A 22095-nucleotide genomic window follows, 5' to 3' on the forward strand; every position below is an offset into this window, starting at 1 on the left:
GTCCATTTTCAGTTTTCCTAGCTCTTCCCATACATTCTCTTCTGTAAACGGAGTTTCATCTATTCCACTGCCCTCCAGTTTGTTGTTAACTAGCGATGGTCCTTCTCCGGGGTCTTCTTTAGTGAACACCGAACTGAAGTATTCATTTAATATTTCTGCCATTTCTTCATCTGTCTCCACCCATTGATCCTTTTCACCTTTCAATTTCACTATACCACTTTGGACTTTTCTCCTTTCACTGATGTATCTGAAAAAAGTTTTGTCACCTCGCTTTACCTCTTTGGCAATACTTTCTTCCGCTTGACTTTTCGCTTTCTTGATTACTTTCTTTGTCTCCCTCAGTTTTATCAGATATTCTTCCTTGTGATCCTCCCCCCTTTGGGATCTTTTATATTTCTTAAACACTGTTCTTTTATCTTTTATTTTATCAGCCATCTCCTTTGGGAACCAGATAGGTTTCATTCTTTTCTTGCTTTTCTTACATGTATATTAGTCGCTTCAGTAATTGCTCCTTTTAGTTTGGTCCATTGTTGTTCCACATCTCTCGTTTTCTCCCATCCTTCTAGTTCTTTCTACAGGTACTTCCCCATTTCAACAAAGTCCATGTTTTTGAAACACAAAACTCTGGTCTTTGTGCGACTTCTCCGTAATGTATTTTTGATATGAAACCATATCGTTTGATGATCACTAGTGCTGAGGTGGGCACCCACCAGGACATTATCTCTATTAGTGAGCACTAAATCAAGTATAGCTCCCTCCCTCGTAGGCTCCATTGCCATTTGTTTGAACAGAGCCAGTTGCAGGGCATCCACTATCTCTCTACTGCTGTTAGATTCCGCAGAAGGGATTCTCCAGTTTACATCCGGTAGAATAAAATCTCCAACAATCACCACTTCTCCCTTCTTATTCATCTTTTGGATGTCTTCAATCAGATCTCTGTCTAGTACTTCCATTTGATTTGGAGGCCTGTAAACCATGCCAATAAAAACGGATGCCTCATCATCTTTTTTTTAGGACGGTCCATAAAGCTTCTTCTTTGCCCCATTTACCCTGCAGCTCAGATGCTTGGATATTGTTTTTGACATAAAGAGCCACTCCTCCCCCTTCTCTGTCAACTCTGTCCTTCCTTAATAAGTTATATCCCGGTATAGTAGTATCCCAATCTTGTGAATCTGTGAACCACGTCTCTGTGTCAGCAACAATGTCCAAGTCTGCCTCCACCATTAGAGCTTGCAGGTCTGGGATTCTATTGCCCAAACTACGAGCATTTGTGCTCTTAGCGTTCCAGCTATTTTGATTCAGGTTAATGCTTTTCTTGGACTCTCTCTGTGACTTATTTAGCTGACTTTTATTATCCACTTTGCCCTTTTTTATTTGTATTTGTATTTGGGGGATGACATTCTAATGTCCTACTGTCACTGACTATTTGAATAGCATTTCTGCTGGCCGATAATCCTGGGAGGCTTTTAACTGTAGTGTTTCCCTTGCTGAGAGTTCCCAGATTAGTGCCTCTGATGACAGTCATCCAGCATAGTGAGCTTTTTCTTTTGGTTACTGATTGTATTATGGAATTTCTTAATGCATTGAGTTTCTTCTTTCTTTTCAGATAGCACTTCAATTTCTTTCTCAAGAACTTCTTCGGTATTTAATACAGAGAAGGCGTTTTGTACTTATGTCACTTGATATAGCATGTGTCTCCGCATCACAGGTCTAATTCTACCAGAGCCCACTGTAATCCTGTTGTTTTTTGAGTTCCTTAATGCCCTGTGTGAGTGTGTGGGGGGGGGGGGGGGGGTAGACGTGTGGGCTGCACAGCTGTCAATAACAGGTGTCTGTGGGTCACAGATCTTATCCTACCTGAGCCCATTGTAAAATCATTTTTCCTTGAAAATTTGTCGACTAAATTTTGCAGCCACAACTAATGCCTAGCTGCTATCATGGAAGCCACCCCTCTAGCAGCCTTCTGCACCATGTCACAGCCTGCATCGGCTAAGAATGTGGCACCTGTCAATCCGCCATCAGATGCCACTCCTTGCTTCTCCTGAGAGAGATGCAAACCAGCCCAAGCCACCAGGCAACAATAAGAAGCAATCTGAAAATTCATTGCCATGGCCTCAAAGGCCTGCTTAAGGATAGCCTCAATCCTCCTATCCTGAGCATCTTTTAGAGCTGCCCCTCCCTTCCACTGGAATGGTGGTCCCTTGGTAACAGCGCATCCAAGGCATCCAACCTTTGAGAATCACAACTAATCCCTAGCCTTCGATCCAAGGGGTACAAACCCATTAAAGTGGAGCCCCCCCCTTTAAAATTTGTCTCCCAGGCACGCCATTTAAGGTCAATCAACTATTGAATTGGATCAAGAAGGAGGAAAGAAACAGGATGCTTTGTGTAATGTGACTAATATGGGATCTTTATTTTGCAAGCCTGCAGCGACACCCCCATTCACACCAAGCATCTTCAATAGACTTGGCAATTCATCTTTGTGAAAAAAACAGAGCAGAGTCCGATGCGGTTCCAAATCAGGTGGAATTTCCCCCTCTTCCAAAGAGGAGAAACCCAAATCTATACCGGAGTCATCCAATGTATCATGATCCAAATTTCCCTGAACCTCTTCCCTGCGGCGCTTGCCTGCAGTGGCTGAATAGTAGGAGTCCCAAGGACAGGATGCGTCACCTCCGCTAGGCATCCCTGTAAAAAAGTCTGCAGGTTCTGGAAATATTCCACCCAGGAAAAGGATCCAAACTAGGAGCCCACAGGCCCAAACCTGACACTCTCTGAGCTTTCTGCCGGAGATGACTCTGTCATCAGGAACAAGGGGGCGGGGGGAACGACACACATCCGACTTGTCGCCTTCCGCTCCACTCCCCTCCCCTCCTGAGGGAATGGCTCAACATCGGCAAAATCCGTAGTGGCCAAATCACCTTAAGCATCCAAGCAGCGCTAACACAGGCATAGCAAAAGCTTATATGGCATAGCTTGCCCTTATATAGCAAGCCTCTCAGATAGCTAGGCGCTTAGACTGTTTTGCCCCTGGCGCCATAGTCTTCCTGCACTCAGCTCTAGGAAGCCTCCTGCACAGCCACCAACAGTGTTTAGGCATACGCGTGCAAATACATGTCCAAACGTAGGCTGCAGTCGTTCATGCACAAGTACCCCCACGTATAACTATGCGCCCAAACCTAGGCTGCGGTTGTATGCACAAAAAATACACCTGCACTCACATATACATACAAATATATGCACACGTGCATGCTTAGATCAGAACACCGCTGGACGGCGAGACTGCACGCACACAACTGTGCACGGGAAAATCACTGCTGCAGCCTACCACATGGCTGACAGTACAGAGCCTGAGGAGCAGGGCCTAGCCAAAGGCTGCTCAATCCGCCAACCCGAACCACCTCCGCTCTATACTAACTCCCCAGAGAAGTGAGAGGGGAAAGAGGGTAAAGATGCAGAGCCACCAAGGCCGAGGGAAGAAGATCCGGTAAAGAAAAAAGAAGGGGGGGGGGGATAAAACTTCCCTACTCTTTTCTCTTATTTTACCTGAGCTCAACCCTCCCTAGCTGACAGCACGATTGGGTCACCAGCTATGGGGAGAAAGGGCATAAGCCTTCACCACCAAGCACACCCTCATCCACAAACTGTTTTTTTTTGTTTGTTTTAAGTCTACACCTGTCCAGCTCCCAGACTTAAAATGCTCAACTGAGGGAGGGCCCAAAATGTGGTGTCACCTCAGGAGCTCAAGCGCTGCTTTGAAATCTTCTCTTCTTCTTTCCTTTCTCAATAAAAGCAATTCCCAGTAGGGAGATGCAGATACACCATCTGCTGGAAATGGAGAATACTGGCGGGCTGATGTCGGGGCAGGGCTATATGTCCATGACGTTAGCAAGTCAGTTTTTATCATCTGCTGGTAGAGGTGCATAACCCACATGTGGATAAAGGTGAACCGGTAGATGTAGTGTATTTGGATTTTCAGAAGGCGTTTGACAAAGTCCCTCATGAGAGGCGACTTTGTCAAACGCCATCCACGAAAGGCGATGTCCTTTCGTGGATTACAAACTGGTTAAAAGACAGGAAACAGAGAGTAGGATTAAAAGGACAATTTTCTCAGTGGAAAAGGGTAAACAGTGGAGTGCCTCAGGGATCTGTTCTTGGACCGGTACTTTTCAATATATATATAAATGATCTGGAAAGGAATACGATGAGTGAGGTTATCAAATTTGCGGACAATACAAAATTATTCAGAGCAGGTAAATCACAAGCGGATTGTGATACATTTCAGGAGGACCTTGCAAGACTGGACTGGTATTCCCGCCTGCGGCTGAAGAAACTGGGTACTTGGGCGTTGGACCGGTTTGCCAGGAGGTCCATGGTTGGTGTTCCCCAACGGTTTACTATCAATTGGAAAGCTGTGGTTGACAGCCTCCATTCTCCTGGATCTAGACTTTCTCTGCAGAGGTAATCCGAAGCGACGTTGTCTTTCCCCACGTTGTGGACGGCCGAGATCTCTTGAAGGTTCACTTCCGCCCATTACATTAGGAGGTCTATTTCCAGAGACACCTGTTGGCTTTGGTTCCTTCCTGATGGTTGATGTAGGCCACTGTTGTGGCATTGTCCGACATTACTCTGACCGCTTTGTCTCGGAGTCTGTGAACGAACCTTAGGCAGGCTAGTCCGACTGCCCGGGCTTCTAGGTGATTGATGTTCCATCCCAACTCTTCTTCGTTCCATTGCCCTTGGGCGGTTAGCTCCTGGCAGTGTGCTCCCCATCCTCGTAGGCTGGCATCCGTGGTGAGTAGGATCCAGGTTGGTGAGAATAGTCTTATTCCCTGGCTCAGATGGGCTTCTGGTAGCCACAATTGTAGTTGGGCCCGAACTCTGTCCAGGAGCTGAAGACGTACTGTGTAGTTCTGGGACAGTGGATTCCATCGTAATAGTAGTGAGCATTGTAGGGGGTCTCATGTGAGCTCGTGCCCATGGCACTACTTCCAGTGTGGATGCCATGAGGCCAAGGACTTGTAGATAATCCCATGCTGTGGGGCGAAGTTCGCTCAACAGGGTTCATAACTGGGTCATCAGTTTTGATCTCCTTGTTGGTGTCAGGATGACCTTGTCTTGTTTGGTGTCGAACCAGACTCCCAAGTATTCTAGAGATTGGGAAGGCTGCACGCAGCTCTTTTTTGTGTTGACCACCCACCCGAGGCTCTCCAGTAGAATTTTGACTCTGTTGGTTGCCTGGTGGCTTTCCTCTGGGGATTTCGCTCTGATCAGCCAATCGTCTAGATAAGGGTGTACGCGGATTCCTTCCTTCCTCAGTGTTGCTGCCACCACCACTATGATTTTGGTGAATGTCCGGGGTGCAGTGGCTAACCCGAAAGGTAGTGCCCAGAACTGGTAGTGACCGTCCAGGATCGAGAAGCGTAGAAAACGCTGATGCTCTTGATGGATCGGAATGTGTAGGTAGGCTTCCGACAGATCCAGGGATGTAAAGAACTCTCCCGGTTGTATCGCCTTTATTACCAAGCATAGGGTTTCCATGCGGAAGTGAGGAATCTTCAGGTGACGGTTGACCGCCTTGAGGTCCAGGATGGGTCTGAACGTTCCTTCTTTCTTGGGGACGATAAAATAGATGGAATAATGTCCAGTATTTATTTGTTGTGGAGGCACCGGTGTTATAGCCTCTAGGGCTAGCAATCTGGTCAGTGTAGCTTCCACTGCCATCCTCTCGGAAGGGTCGTGGCAGGGAGATTCCACAAACTTGTCCGGAGGGAGGTGGTGGAAATCCAGGTAATATCCCTCTCGAATGATGGATAGGACCCACTTGTCCGAAGTTATCTCGACCCATATTTGGTAGAATAGGGCAAGTCTGCCCCCTATGGCTTCTTCCTTTGGACGGGTCGGCTGATTTTCATTGTGGGGTGCGGCTGGGGCCTGAGCCCGAGCTGGCTCCCCTTTTGTTGTGCTTGTTCCGAAAGGACTGGTTCCGGCCTGCGGGGCGGGCCGCTTGATATGTGCTTCTATATGGGTTGAAGTGCTGTGATCATCTGCCCCTGGAGGTTTGGGGGAAGGATCGCTGGTTTCTCCTATTCCTGAAGTCCGGTAGCCGCGGCAGTGGGGACTCGCCCCATTTGTTGGCTAGTTTGCTTCTGAACAGGAGTGTTCCCTTGAAAGGCATCCTTGTGAGTCTCGTTTTGGAGGATGCGTCAGCCTACCAGTTTCAGAGCCAGATTTGTCTTCTGGCTGCCACGGCGGATAACACTCCTTTAGCTGCTGTGCGTACCAGATCCGAAGCGGCGTCTGCGAGGAATGATACAGCTGGTTCCAGGGCCTCCCCAGGAGTGTTGTTCCTGGTCTGTGCTAAGCAGGCGTGTGTCACCATGGCATAGCAGGCTGCAATCTGTAAAGACATAGCGGACACGTCAAAGGACTGTTTGACGATAGATTGCAGATGTCTATCTTGAGCATCCTTGAGTGCTGCTCCTACCTCCACCAGGATAGTAGTGTCCCTGGGGAACCCTGTTTGAGGGGGGTCCAGCTGTGCAAAGCTAGGTCCAGCGTACTGCTCGAGAGGCTGCAGCCCAGTACCGGCTGGGGAGGGCCATGAGTTGGATCCCCTAGGGCCTCTTCGCACTGTATACACAGGGCAGTGGCCTCCTCTTGCTGTGCGGCTCTAATGTGGCATGCTGGACAAAGGCCCTGAGCCTTGAGTTTCTTTTCCGGTGGTGCCATGGGTTGTGCGCGTAAAATACAGTTGTGCGCTCCAGTGTGCGAAGTTGTGCGCATAGGTTGGGTGCACTCTCAGGGAGATATGCGCGCTATTGTACGCACAGGTCGAAATTATGCGCCTGGCACAGTAAGTGCGTGGCTATGCACGTCACTTGTGCGCACGGTGCTTGGGCGCATGACGTTGTATTTGTGCGCACAGCTTGTCTCTGTGCGCACGGATTGGAACGGCAGACAGGGCGGCAAACAGAGCAAGATGGTGACGGCGACCACGCGGACAATATGGCAACCACCTCGGAGGGTCTCCACGTGGGAGGACCCTCGGATCTGACTGGGGTCTAGCCCTGCTAGGGCAGATCAACCCGGTGGCACTGGTCCTGGCTGGTGACCTGTGCATCTCCTTAAGCTTCGGAGACCGGAGACTTTAAAATGATTTCTACCTTACCTTGTCTCGGCGCTTCCCGGTCTCGTTCCGGGAGGTCTCCGACTGCGGGGGGAGAGGGAAAATATCTTCACCGCTACGCTCGAGGTTGCACCCGCTGCCTCTCAGCCTCACCCGATGTCGGGGGCTAGGTCCCTACCGAGAGTCGGCCGCCGGACCGAGGCTTACCTCAGAGGGATCGTGAAAATCACCTCGGGAATTCTCAACTGGAGGAGGGACCTACAGGGTGTCACTGCAGGAGAGCGGGGCTCGTCTTTAGAGGTAAGATTTCTTCTTAATTTGGTTTTCTTTGGTAAAATTACTCTAACGCTGTGCGACGGAAAATACTGAAGAGCTGCACTTCTTGCAGGGGTATATGTACTAGGGCTGACGTCAGATTGAAATCTGATCAGTCGCTAACTGCTGTCAGGAGTACACTATACCCACTGGTCCTGAGTCCTTCTGCTACACGCTAGAAAATAAATAAATAAATAAATAAATAAATAAATAAAGAGGTTAGGGCTGTTCAGCTTGGAGAAGAGACGGCCGAGGGGGGATATGATAAAGGTCTTGAAGATCATGAAAGGTCTTGAACTAGTAGATGTGAATCAGTTATTTATACTTTCGGATAATAGAAGGACTAGGGGGCATTCCATTAGGTTAGCAAGTAGCACATTTAAGTCTAATCGGAGAAAATTCTTTTTCACTCAACGCCCAATTAAGCTCTGGAATTTGTTGTCAGAGGATGTGGTTAGTGCAGTTAGTGTAGCTGGGTTCTAAAAAGGTTTGGATAAGTTCTTGGAGGAGAAGTCCATTAACTGCTATTAATCCAGTTTACTTAGGATATATCCACTGCTATTAATTGCATCAGTAGCATGGGATCTTCTTGGTGTCTGGGTAATTGCCAGGTTCTTGTGGCCTGGTTTGGTCTCTGTTGGAAACAGGATGCTGGGCTTGATGGACCACCCACCCCCAGCACTCTCTCTCTGCCTGGAGGAAAGGGGGAATGTCTGAATGTGATAATAGCAAGGTGTGTGTGTGTGTGTGTGTGTGTGTGTGTGTGTGTGTGTGCCCAGGGAGGCATTTGTCCTAGAGCCAATCCTGAATGTAGCACTGGACTCAGAAAGAAATATGCAAGGGATTTAATCTTAGCTCTGCCATGGACTCTCTGTGACTTTGGCATCACTTTACTTACTGTACTTTGGCTAATTACATTCAAGTACAAATGTTGTGACTCCTTTCTCTCTTGTGGTACACGTGGCCAGCTACTCCAGTGTAATGTACTCTAGGTATCTGAAGTCTGACTGACAGTCGTAAAGTGTGTGTGACTAACAGGTGCTACATATAGTAGAAGTGTGCTTTAATCAGTAGGTGGGGGTTAATGGCCAATATAAAACATTTATATTTTATAGTTACTGTTTCTTTTTCTTCTGAGTTGTGTTTCCTGTAGTCTAAATAATCTCTCTTCAGTTCCTGCAAATCATGTAAGTACTGTTTTGCATTCCTTAAGGATGACATGTTCTCTTCTAAGGTGTCATATTCTCTTTGCAGCTGCTTCTGCTTCGACTCAGTCCTAGAAAAGCACAAATTAAAAGGGTCAGAAGTGCAGACTGTCCTCAAAATCAGCTACTTTATACAAAGTTTGCCACATAATTGCTTACAGGCTCTGGCCATAAGTACTAAGAAGTATGTATGAAATAAAAAAAATTAATTCTAACTACTTAATAAATTTGAAATGCTTACTTTACTTACTCTGTTTATTGTTCAATGAAAGACAAATAGAAGAAACAACCAAATCAAATATAAAGAATAAGAAAAGGAGTTATTAAATAATAATATAACTATCACTGATTAGTTCATGTTAATGTCCCAACATTATATCCTTCAACTAATTTAATAAAATTGGGGAAACTAATCAAGAAGTTTTTGTGAAGGGCAGGAGAAAGAATCTAGCGTATTTTGATCACAACATATGGTAAATGCGAAGAAACGCCAAAGCATAGCCTTCTCTTAACATTTCCTGGAGCCCGGATTCCTCCGAGGCTTCCTGGATAGAAAGGCCTAAGATTTACCAAAAGGTCGAGATGTCTGAGTAGTCACTCCCTATAGACATGACAACACCTGTAGCCTCTAGCATGGCCTCTTGCCCAAAAGGACATGATGTCGGCTTCTTATCCTCTCGCAAATGAGGGCCCTGGGATTCCCCTCATCTATGTACCATGTTCTCCAACTCCCTTTCAAATAAAAGAACCCTTAAAGGGTAACCTTCCAAAGGGATGGGCTCCACCTTAACCAGGGTGGAACCAGACTGCTGGCGCAAACCTTTAAAAAGGAGATAGAGCAGCTTTTAAACTAGAACAAAGGGGAAAGCAGACAGTCGCTCAGCAGCGCATGGTTCGGAGAGAGGTATCTTCAAAGGATACTAATGATGCATTAGAATTAGGGCATCCCGACAGTGAGGTTCCAATAATAAGAAAAGTAGTCCAAGTGCCTGTAACTAAAAACTCACCTGAGCTAAAAAATTCTAACTTATCCATATCAATTAAAAAGCAGAATGAAAATACAAACAAAAAACAAACTTTGAAATGTTTGTATGCTAATGCCAGAAGTCTAAGAAGTAAGATGGGAGAATTAGAATGTATAGCAGTGAATGATAGAACCTCAAAAATAGAACCTTCATAATAAATGTACCAACTCTTTCAAAAACTCTTAAATCCTCGTGAAACGAATGAAAGAAATTTTCAAACTATTAATATAAGAAAAAAAATTTTTTGGAAGGAAAGGAATGTTTCATATACAAGATCACAAATCCCCAGCCGGGGTAATATGACTATAAAGTGTAATCATAAACATCCCTCCTCCAACCAATGTGTGCAGTGTGTGTACGAAACAATATTACAATAAAAAACTTTTTTTAGAAAAATTTTTTGTATGCTAATCTAAAAATTTTTGACTCTATAGAAGTGGTGCAAAACATTTGACCCATCAAATCATCAGATAAGTCGGGGTGTTGCATGAGCTTCTGTTGTAAGCCATAAGAGACTTCCGTTTAAGCCTTCTTGGGTCGCGTCCATCAGCGGCTCTTCAAGTTTTATACCCTTTGTTTGGGATCAGTTATCAAGGCTGCGAGGAGTGTTCATTTGACAATTATTTGAATATTTGAGTGCATTTTTGCACCACTTCTATAGAGTCAAAAATTTTTAGATTAGCATACAAAAAATTTTTCTAAAAAAAGTTTTTTATTGTAATATTGTTTCGTACACACACTGCACACATTGGTCGGAGGAGGGATGTTTATGATTACACTTTATAGTCATATTACCCCGGCTGGGGATTTATGATCTTGTATATGAAACATTCCTTTCCTTCCAAAAAAATTTTTTTCTTATATTAATAGTTTGAAAATTTCTTTCATTCGTTTCACGAGGATTTAAGAGTTTTTGAAAGAGTTGGTACATTTATTATGAAGGTTCTATTTTTGAGGTTCTCTTTAGTACAGTAAGGATCCTTCTACAATTGTTTGGGTGCCCATCGATAACTCTTAGCAGTGAATGATGACATAGACTTAATTGGCAACTCAGAGACATGGTGGAAAGAGGATAACCAATGGGACAGTGCTATACCGGGGTACAAATTATATTGCAATGACAGAGTAGCACCCGGGAGGAGGTGTGGCACTTTATGTCCGGGATGGCATAGAGTCCAACAGGATAAACATCCTGCATGAGACTAAATACAAAATTGAATCTTTATGGGTAGAAATCCCTTGTGTGTCGGGGAAGACTATAGCGATAGGAGTATACTACCGTCCACCTGGTCAAGAGAGGTGAGACGGACAGTGAAATGCTAAGAGAAATTAGGGAAGCTAACCAAATTGGTAGTGCAGTAATAATGGGAGACTTCAATTACCCCAATATTGACTGGGTAAATGTATCATCGGGACATGCTAGAAAGATAACGATCCTGGATGGAATAAATGATAGCTTTATGGAGCAATTGGTTCAGGAACAGACGAGAGAGGGAGCAATTTTAGATCTAATTCTCAGTGGAGCACAGGACTTGGTGAGAGAGGTAACGGTGGTCGGGCCGCTTGGCAATAGTGATCAAAATATGATCAAATTTGATTTAATGACTGGAAGAGGAACAGTGTGCAAATCCAAGGCTCTTGTGCTAAACTTTCAAAAGAGAAACTTTGATAAAATGAGAAAAATTGTTAGAAAAAAACTGAAAGGAGCAGCTACAAAAGTAAAAAATGTCCAAGAGGCGTGGTCATTGTTAAAAAATACCATTCTAGAAGCACAGTCCAGATGTATTCCACACATTAAGAAAGGTGGAAAGAAGGCAAAACGATTACCGGCATGGTTAAACGGGGAGGTGAAAGAAGCTATTTTAGCCAAAAGATCTTCATTCAAAAATTGGAAGAAGGATCCAACAGAAGAAAATAGGATAAAGCATAAACGTTGGCAAGTTAAATGTAAGACATTGATAAGACAGGCTAAGAGAGAATTTGAAAAGAAATTGGCTGTAGAGGCAAAAACTCACAGTAAAAACTTTTTAAAATATATCCGAAGCAGAAAGCCTGTGAGGGAGTCAGTTGGACCGTTAGATGATCGAGGGGTTAAAGGGGCACTTAGAGAAGATAAGGCCATCACAGAAAGATTAAATGATTTCTTTGCTTCGGTGTTTACTGAAGAGGATGTTGGGGAGGTACCCGTAATGGAGAAGGTTTTCATGGGTAATGAGTCAGATGGACTGAATCAAATCACGGTGAACCTAGAAGATGTGGTAGGCCTGATTGACAAACTGAAGAGTAGTAAATCACCTGGACCGGATGGTATACACCCCAGAGTTCTGAAGGAACTAAAAAATGAAATTTCAGACCTATTAGTACAAATTTGTAACCTATCATTAAAATCATCCATTGTACCTGAAGACTGGAGGATAGCAAATGTAACCCCAATATTTAAAAAGGGCTCCAGGGGCGATCCGGGAAACTACAGACCGGTTAGCCTGACTTCAGTGCCAGGAAAAATAGTGGAAAGTGTTCTAAACATCAAAATCACAGAACATATAGAAAGACATGGTTTAATAGAACAAAGTCAGCATGGCTTTACCCAGGGCAAGTCTTGCCTCACAAATCTGCTTCACTTTTTTGAAGGAGTTAATAAACATGTGGATAAAGGTGAACCGGTAGATGTAGTATACTTGGATTTTCAGAAGGCGTTTGGCAAAGTTCCTCATGAGAGGCTTCTAGGAAAAGTAAAAAGTCATGGGATAGGTGGCGATGTCCTTTAGTGGATTGCAAACTGGCTAAAAAACAGGAAACAGAGAGTAGGATTAAATGGACAGTTTTCTCAGTGGAAGGGAGTGGACAGTGGAGTGCCTCAGGGATCTGTATTGGGACCCTTACTTTTCAATATATTTATAAATGATCTGAAAAGAAATAAGACGAGTGAGATAATCAAATTTGCAGATGACACAAAATTGTTCAGAGTAGTTAAATCACAAGCAGATTGTGATAAATTGCAGGAAGACCTTGTAAGACTGGAAAATTGGGGCATCCAAATGGCAGATGAAATTTAATGTGGATAAGTGCAAGGTGATGCATATAGGGAAAAATAACTCATGCTATGGATTGGCCACTGGATTGGCCACTGTTGGAAACAGGATGCTGGGCTTGATGGACCCTTGGTCTGACCCAGTATGGCATTTTCTTATGTTCTTATGTTCTTACACAATGTTGGGTTCCATATTAGGTGCTGCAACCCAAGAAAGAGATCTAGGTGTCATAGTGGATAACACGTTGAAATCGTCGGTTCAGTGTGCTGCGGCAGTCAAAAAAGCAAACAGAATGTTGGGAATTATTAGAAAGGGAATGGTGAATAAAACGGAAAATGTCATGCCTCTGTATCACTCCATGGTGAGACCGCACCTTGAATACTGTGTACAATTCTGGTCGCCGCATCTCAAAAAAGATATAATTGCGATGGAGAAGGTACAGAGAAGGGCTACCAAAATGATAAGGGGAATGGAACAGCTCCCCTATGAGGAAAGACTAAAGAGGTTAGGACTTTTCAGCTTGGAGAAGAGACGGCTGAGGGGGGATATGATAGAGATGTTTAAAATCATGAGAGGTCTAGAACGGGTAGATGTGAATCGGTTATTCACTCTTTCGGATAGTAGAAAGACTAGGGGGCACTCCATGAAGTTAGCATGGGGCACATTTAAAACTAATCGGAGAAAGTTCTTTTTTACTCAACGCACAATTAAACTCTGGAATTTGTTGCCAGAAGATGTGGTTAGTGCAGTTAGTATAGCTGTGTTTAAAAAAGGATTGGATAAGTTCTTGGAGAAGTCCATTACCTGCTATTAAGTTCACTTAGAGAATAGCCACTGCCATTAGCAATGGTAACATGAAATAGACTTAGTTTTTGGGTACTTGCCAGGTTCTTATGGCCTGGATTGGCCACTGTTGGAAACAGGATGCTGGGCTTGATGGACCCTTGGTCTGACCCAGTATGGCATTTTCTTATGTTCTCGTGAGACTGAACTTAGAAATTGTATCTGCCAACCAATTTCGCAACCACAGTTGACACCTAGCCGCTCTCACAGAAGCCACTCCTCTGGCAGCAGAGCAAACAAAGTCACAGCCCACATCAACTAAGGTGACAGCTCCCGGTTCCAACATCGCTCCACTATTCAACTGTGCTCCCTCAGGCTCCTGAGAGAGGCATAGATTTGCCCGAGCCACCAGGGAGCAACTGTAGGCAATTTACAAATTCATTGCCATGGTTTCAAGGCCTGCTTAAGGATAGCTTCAATTCTCCTAACCCGAGCATCTTTTAGAGCTGCCCCTCCTGCTTAGACACAGAATCCAATGGCATTTCCACCTTCAAAAGACATACTTGTTCTCTCACCAAGGGGCAATCAACTCGAATTGCATCCCCGAGGGAAAGAAACAAGATGCTTGCATAGGGTGACCAAAATAGAATCCATATTTTGCGAACCTATAGAGTCACCCCTAGTGGCTTCAGAGTCTGAGATAACACTTGGTAACTAATCACTATAAAAGAAACTGAGCAGAGTTCTAAGTGGCTTTAAATCTTGAGGAACTTCCCCCTCATCTAGAGGGGAGAAACCCAAAACCTTGTCAGAATCAGCTGTATCCACATCTTCCTGCATATCATCAGGGACCCCTGAACAAAGGCGCTTGCACACAGTGACAACAACCAGGAACCCTGAGTTCACAACACCGCTTTGAAAGTATCACTGTCTCTGCCAGGCATGCCTGGAAAATCTCACTCAGGAAAAGGAGGATGGGACCATACAAAGCCCTATAGGTCCCAATCTGACATCCTTGGATCAAACATCCCATGAAGAAGTTTCCATCCTAGGATCAATTGAAGAAGGGGACACCCTCCATGAGTCATCTTCAGCTGCAGTCCCTTTCTGACCAAGGGGTTGGCCCAGCATCCAGGCAGCTCTGGTATAGACTTGCGGAAATCCTTGGCTGTACTGCCCTTATATGGCAATCAGCACAGATTGCTAGATACTTAGACTTCTTTGTCACCGGTGCCATACCACCTCGCTTTCCTTGTATGCCCAAATAAAAGAAGCACTCAAGTACACTCACAGTACACTCGCGTTCAAGTAGGCACCTAGTATGTACTTGGAGATGCTCAGCTCACGCTCAAGAAGGCACTCAATCTCAAATTGGCGTTTCACAAATATAGGCTGTGGCCTTCTGCACACAAATAGGTGAGCATTTGCGTGTCTATGTCAACACACCGCCGAGTGGCAAGCAAGCACATAAACAAATACACGAAAATACCCCCATGGCCTACTACATGGCTCAAAGAGCCAAGCCTGGGAGTGCAGCCAAACCAGAGGCTGCTCATCCTGCTGTACCTGCGCTGCCACCGCACCTCACTTAACTCTCCAGAGAAGTGAGGGGGAAGAAGGAAAAGACACCGACCACTCATGCAGAGGAAGACCCAAGCTAAGGAAGGAATAGGGGAAATAAAACTGCCTTACTCTCTGCCTTCTGTTCCTTTTGGTTTTTTTTTTTAATGTGAGCTCAGCCATCCTTGGCTGAGAATACGACCAGGTCTCCGGCTACAGAGGAAGAGGGCAAAAGCCTTCATTGCAAAGCTTCCCTTGTCCTTCAAGTCCTTCAATTTTTTTTTTTTTTTTTTTTTAAGTCCACACCTGAAAAGGCTGCCGGACTAAAGGCACTCAACTGAGGGAGGAACCCATTGATGTCACCTCAGGAGTACAAGTGGTGCGATAAACTTCTTCTTTTCTTCTTCCTCTTTTTTTTTTTTTAACTACAAGCAATTCCCAGTGGGGAAATGCATATCCACCATATGCTGAAGACCGAAAACTAGCAGGTTGATATTGAAGCTGGGCTATATCCCCGTGACATCAGTTTTTACTCCGTCTCCATCTGCTGCTAGAGGTGCATAGCCCACTTGTAGGGATTGGCCTGCCTGAGTGCAGAGGAAATGTTTTTTTTTTTTTTAAAAGCTGTATTGTTCTTCTGGTTTCTATGAATTTAGGCTGGTGCTTATGTTTTAAAACAAATTTTTCCACTCCTGGATGCTGCTAATCTGCTTTCCTTCTAGAACAGAATGTTGACACCTTTCTGTTTTGAGCTGTTGTGAACAGATACATTTCTAGAGCTCCACACCAAGGTAAGAGCTTGTTTGCTATACTATTTTCTGGAGATGACTCATGAAAGAATATTTGACAGTTCAGTTTGTCTGCCAGAATATTTGTCTTTCTTGCTATATGTTTCTCTCAAGGATGACCTATTAATATGGCCCAGAGCCATAACTTGACAGCCTCCCAATACAAGAGGAATGAGTCTGTTCCTCCCTGCTTCTTCAAGCAGAATATTGCCATCTGATTTTATGTTCATTTTTACTAGAATATTGTGATTGGCTACTCAGTCTCTGAAAACTTTTAGAGCATAATGAATTGCTCTTAATTCCAAGAGGTTGATGTGAAGTCTCCTTTCCCGCTAGGAACATGCGTCTTGAGTATGAAGCTTGTCCAGATGAGCTCCCCAGCCAGGGCTGGATGCATCTATAGTTAGGTCAACCAAATAAGATTGAATTTGGAAAGGCATGCCCTCGTTCAGGCTGGAATGGGAAAGCTACTAGAAACATGACAGCAGAAAAAGATTGCATGGCCCACCCAGTCTGCCCATCCTTCCAATTAATTTAGCATTATAATTCTCATCACTTCCTTAGAGATCACCTGTATTTATCCCTTGTTTTCTTGAATTCAGATATTTTTGTCTCCACCACCTCTATTGGGAGGCTGTTCCATGCACCTACCACCTCTCTGTAAAGAAATATTTCCTAAGAGTACTCCTGAATCTATCCCCTTTCACCTTCATCTCATGATCTCTCTCATTCTAGAGCCTCTTTTCTATTGAAAAGAGCTCACCTCCTGTTCATGAAAACCTTTGATATATTTGAATGTCTCTATCATATCTCGCCTATCTCACCTTTACTCAAGGGTATATACATTTAGATCTTTAAGTCCATCCCCATATGCTTAGAATGAAGACCACTGACCATTTTAGTAGCCAACCTCTAGACCAACTCCATCCTCTTTATATCCTTTTGAAGGTACGGTCTCCAGAATTGTACACAGTATTCAGAGTGAGGTCTCACTAGGGACCTATACAGGGGCAATATCACCTTCTTTTTTCTGCTGAACATTCCTCTCCCTATTCAGCCAAGCATCTTTCTGGCTTTTACCATCACTTTATCCACCTATTTGGCCAACATAAGATCACATCAGATATAATTACTTCCAGATCCCACTCTTTCTTTGTGCTTAGAAGAATTTCACCTCCAGTACCGTACCTTTCCATTGGGTTTTAGCATCCTAAATGCATTACTCTGCATTTTTAAGCATTAAATCTTAGCTGCCAGACTATAGATCGTTCCTTGAGTCTCGTAGATCCTGTCTCATATTTTCTATTCCTTCCTGGCTGTCTACCTTGTTACAGATTTTGGTATCATTGGCAAAAAGGCAAACCTTTCCCGACAACCTGTTATGTCGCTCACAAAAATGCTGATCCTTAAGTCACACCACTAGTAACAAGCGCCTCCACAGAGAAAACTCCATTTACCACTACCCTTTGTCGTCTCCCACTCAGCTAGTTTCTAACCCAGTCAGTCACTAAGATCCATACCAAGGGTGCACAATTTATGTATGACTTCTGTGCAGAATCATGTCAAAGGCCTTGTAAACTACAAATCCAAGTACAGTCAGCCACTCCATCCTCATCAACCAGTTAGCTGCCATAGGAGTTTCCGGCTCTGCTCTATCTTGGTTCAAATCGTTTCTCAGCAACAGAGGTTACAAGGTCAAAATCCAGAACAAAGAATCTTCATGCCATGACTCATCCGTAGGAGTCCCACAAGGCTCCTCTCTATCCCCGACACTCTTTAACATCTACCTTCTACCACTTTGCCAACTCCTCACCAACCTCAACCTAAAACACTTTCTCTACGCAGACGATATCCAGATCCTGATCCCCATCAAAGGCTCATACTTGAAAACCCTCGACTACTGGGAATCCTGCCACCAAGAAATCAAACGTCTCCTCAATAGCCTAAATCTAGAACTAAACTCCTCCAAGACCGAAATACTACTCATATCTCCAGAGAACAGCAATCTCACCGCTTCTCATCCAACCAACCACTCAAGTGAGAGATTTAGGAGTGATAATTGACAACAGGCTGAACTTCAAAGCCTCCATCAACAGAACGACCAAAGACTGCTTTCCACAAACTCCAAGTTTTAAAAAGGATAAGACCTCTCTTCCACGCCCAAGATTTCAGAACGATCCTCCAAGCAATTATTTTCTCAAAGTTAGATTACTGTAACGCTATCCTACTTGGTCTCCCTTCCTCCTACACCAAACCGCTCCAAATGGTACAAAACACAGCAGCCCATTTACTAACAAACACCAGGAAAAGAGACCATATTTCCCCAATTCTAAAAGACCTTCATTGGCTACCAATTCACTTCAGAATCATCTACAAATCCATCTCCTTGATATACAAAATCATCCATCAACACACCACAATTGACCTACAATTTCCTCTCCGCTTACACATCTCCACAAGACCTACCAGAGACGCATACAGAGGATCCCTCCATGTACCCCCTACTAAAACCACTAGTCACATTACCTTAAGAGATCGAGCCCTCTCCAGAGCTGGCCCACCGTTATGGAACTCCATCCCTCCCGATCTCAGACAGGAGCCTTGTCTCCTAACCTTTAGAAAAAGACTCAAGACTTGGCTGTTTATGCAAGCTTTCCCGGACTTAAATTAATGCATCTCGCCATCAACATATCCAACACAGCAGCTGTACCTCATCTCCTTGTATATAATTTAGTCTCTGCTAAACTATCTTTATTTCCTCTGATCCCAGTTCAATAGTCCTTGTTAATTGTAACTGCTTTCTTCGACACGTTATTTCTGTTTTGATGTATTTATTGTACCCCTATTTATTTGTAAACCAGCATGATGTGATCACTTCATGAATGCCGGTATATAAAAACCCTAAATAAATAAATAAGTAAACTACATCTAGCGCTCTCCCTTGATCTAACTCTCTGGTCACCTAATCAAAGAAATTGATCAGATTTGTTTGACACAATTTACCTCTGGTAAAACCATGCCGCCTCGGATCTTGCAACCAACCCATTGGATGCCAAAAACTGCATTTTCTTGTTTTAGCAGTGATTCCATTAGTTTGCGGACCACAGAGGTCATATTAACTGGCCTGTACTTCCCAGCCTCCTCCTTACTTCCACTTTTATGAATAGGAACCACATCCGCCCTTCTCCAGTCTTCCAGAACTGCTCCAGACTCTAACAAGTACATTTTAAAAGGAGCGCAAATGCATATTGGGCGAGCAAAAATACACTCAATTTTATCATGTGCATGCTTACCGTTTAAAATATCCCTACTGTACGTATGTGTTGGAGCCTTTACGGGCGTACTCACAAGTGACCGGAGAAACAATCTGACACGCTCTATAAGAGGGGCACTTTCAATTAAGAGTGGGGGTTTTTTTTTTGGGGGGGGGGCAGTGTTACAAGGGTCTACAGAACCCTGTGCCCTAAGCAGAGCAATGTAACACCCCCTCCCCCCAAAACCTACCCTGAGTTGAAAGTGTCCCTCTTACAGTGGGATATATATAGAGTGTCAGATCATCTCTTTAACGGGCTCTCTCTCTTCCCACCCTCCCCCGGTGTTCAGGATCCCTTTGGCCCAAATTCTCCAGATTTGCACCTTATCAGGACCAGTAGTAAAGTTACACAGGTAACATGTTGCACGTTGCCACGGTCAGCCTTGCAAAATTCAGGGGTTACATGCGTATCTTGGCCCCACCCCGGAACGTCTATTCCCCGCCCCTTTTCTGACTCCTTATTCTTGATGTGCACACAGGTATGTACGGGCATATTTTCTGGCTGCTCGTGTACGAGGCTATTTTTGCGCGAGCAACGCTTTTAAAATCCACCTGTAAGGAAGCATTTAAAAGATCAGCCAGCAGAGCTGCCAGGACTAAGTTCCCTTAGTACCCTCAGATACATCCCATCTGACCCCACTAGGACAAACTGAGCTTCTCCAGAGCAGAGATACATACCTAAAATTACCAAGTGGCCTAGGAACACTGGGATATTAAGATCCTTCAAACATGTCGCATATGGCAATGTGCTATGGGAAGAATATGAACCGCTGATGAAATCCAACATCCTCAACATGTACCAGGCCGATTTGTGATTCGGTTAGAAAATAATCCACAGCTTTAGTCATAGCTAGCGAAACCCCCATACATTCCAATTGAGTTGTCAGACTCAGTTTGGACTTGGAGTAATTTATAATTAACTTTAGAAACCCCCAGCACCCAGACGGTGCTGGACAATGATCTCTCCACCTCTACCTAAGAGGTATTCTTTGCCCAGCCAATTATCCAGGTTGGGAAACATACAACCTAGTTTGCGTAGGGATGCAGCTACTACTGCTAGACACTGTGAATACCTGAGGAGCAGATGTGAGGCCAAAAGTACCTACAGAACCTGAATGTAAACCGATGTGATATCTCAGATCGAATGTCGGTGTATATAAAAAAAAAAAAAAAAAGGCAGAACGTGATAGTGAAGATGGTGCTCCCTTCTTAAAAATGTGAAATATTTCCTTTGACTAGGATATATTTCTAATTGTGTCTATGCTTTCTTTAAATCCAGGGTACAAACTCAGTTTCCTCTGTTTAGTAGGGTGGCCAGGAAAAAATGTTGTACTTTCCTTTCATAAGAAACTTGTTCAAGTCCTTTGGGGCTAGGATAGAACCGTATCCTCCCATCATTTTCAATATCAAGAAGTACCTGGAGTTAAATAGCCACCCTGTCTCCTGTTCAACCACTCTGGCCTCCAAGAGGGAGGAAATTTCTAATCCCAGTAAATCCTGGGCAGTAAAACTCTCCAAGGTAGGCACTTTTCTGTAATGCCAATAGGCAAAATCTGCAGCCCTGTGAAATTGCCTGACATACTCAGCTATCAGAGGTTACTATATGCCAACAGTTTGCATAGAACCTCAGCCTCCCTTCCACAAAGTGTACTCCAGGACGCAGACTGAAATACTAACTATAATTTCTAGATTTGGTCAAAAACCTGTCCCAGATTTTGGCTGAACAGCAGTATGTGATTTGAGTGATGTTCTTTATCCTTTGATGGCCCCTCAATGCTGGATCCCCTCAGCTCTGTGCTCAGGCTCTTGGAAACCTGTTTAGTTCAAGCTGGGAAAATAAGAGTGGCACCGACGGAGATGTTGCATCTTTCAGCACCTCAGTGCAGTGAAACTGGGCTTCTTCATCAGGATAGACTTGAACCCTCGCCTTCTGGGACCTGATGGCCCTTAGCAATATCCTTATGCAGATGCTGCAATTGGCAACATCATGGCCTTCACCCAGTCATTTGTAGAAGATCTCATGAAGGTCACTAATACATCTTCCAACTGCAGTCTGGGCACGTTTTGAAGCTGCCGGTCACCTTCTCTGAAACATTTGAAAAAAAAAAAAAATACTACTGATATGTAATCAACAAAAAGACAGTTAATGATAGAAACAAGGAGACATCAGTGGCAAAGTCTGCAGAGTCCTGAAAAAACCTGGGCTCAGAGGAATGTCAAAAAAAGTCATAAAACTAATGATGAAAAGCTAAACTAATAACTAAAAGGGAAGTATGAAAAAAAACACAAAGATATTGTGAAATATGAAAAAAACAAATCAAAATAAGAGTTTTGAAACAGGCTGCTCTCAAAGAAAAACCCATATCCAACATTAACTGTGGAAAACAAAGGATTGAAGAACACTGAGCACATAGCTGTGGAGGCCCAGAGAAAGTCAAATAATTTCCTAGAAAGCTCTGAAACACACAGTGCATTTGATGCCATCAGGACGATATTCACCCCCGCTGAGTAATAGTGAACTGCTTGTTTTCAAAGAAATATCCTTACTGTGTGGACAGGAATAACTGGGCAGACTGGATGGGCTGGTTGGTCTTCTTTTATGTTAGTCATCTGTCAGTGATTGCCTGAGGGCTGTTAGTGGCTATAGTGTTAGAAAGGTTAGCTATTCACAAAAACTGAAATTTCTAGAAGGGATTATATATCACTTACTCTTGATTGGTGGAGATAACATAGCATGACAGAGGTAATTTACAAGTTTTAAATTACAGAGAGGGATTTGTTAGGCATGCATTATATATATATAATAGCTGAAAATACAGATGAACAGGATGCAAATTTCCTGGTACTGCATTGCAAACAATGGTACAAGTATACCAATCCAATCAACCTCCTGGGCCTAGTCAGCTCTCCCCACTCCCTGGCAGTGTGAGATGTGCACTGGCAAA

At 44.0% G+C, this 22095-nt stretch overlaps 1 protein-coding gene across 3 annotated transcripts in view; it reads right to left on the minus strand.

Moving 5' to 3' along the window:
- Window positions 1-22095, minus strand: part of CENPU (centromere protein U) — a 96982-nt gene that overhangs the window by 10465 nt on the left and 64422 nt on the right. For all 3 annotated transcript variants that reach the window (XM_029585474.1, XM_029585400.1, XM_029585332.1), the window contains exon 11: window positions 8564-8720. In XM_029585474.1, coding sequence (XP_029441334.1) covers window positions 8564-8720 — 157 coding nt within the window. The remainder of the gene's footprint in view (window positions 1-8563; window positions 8721-22095) is intronic.

This window comes from Rhinatrema bivittatum, chromosome 1 (assembly GCF_901001135.1).
Source record: "Rhinatrema bivittatum chromosome 1, aRhiBiv1.1, whole genome shotgun sequence".
Classification (NCBI taxonomy): Eukaryota; Metazoa; Chordata; class Amphibia; order Gymnophiona; family Rhinatrematidae; genus Rhinatrema; species Rhinatrema bivittatum.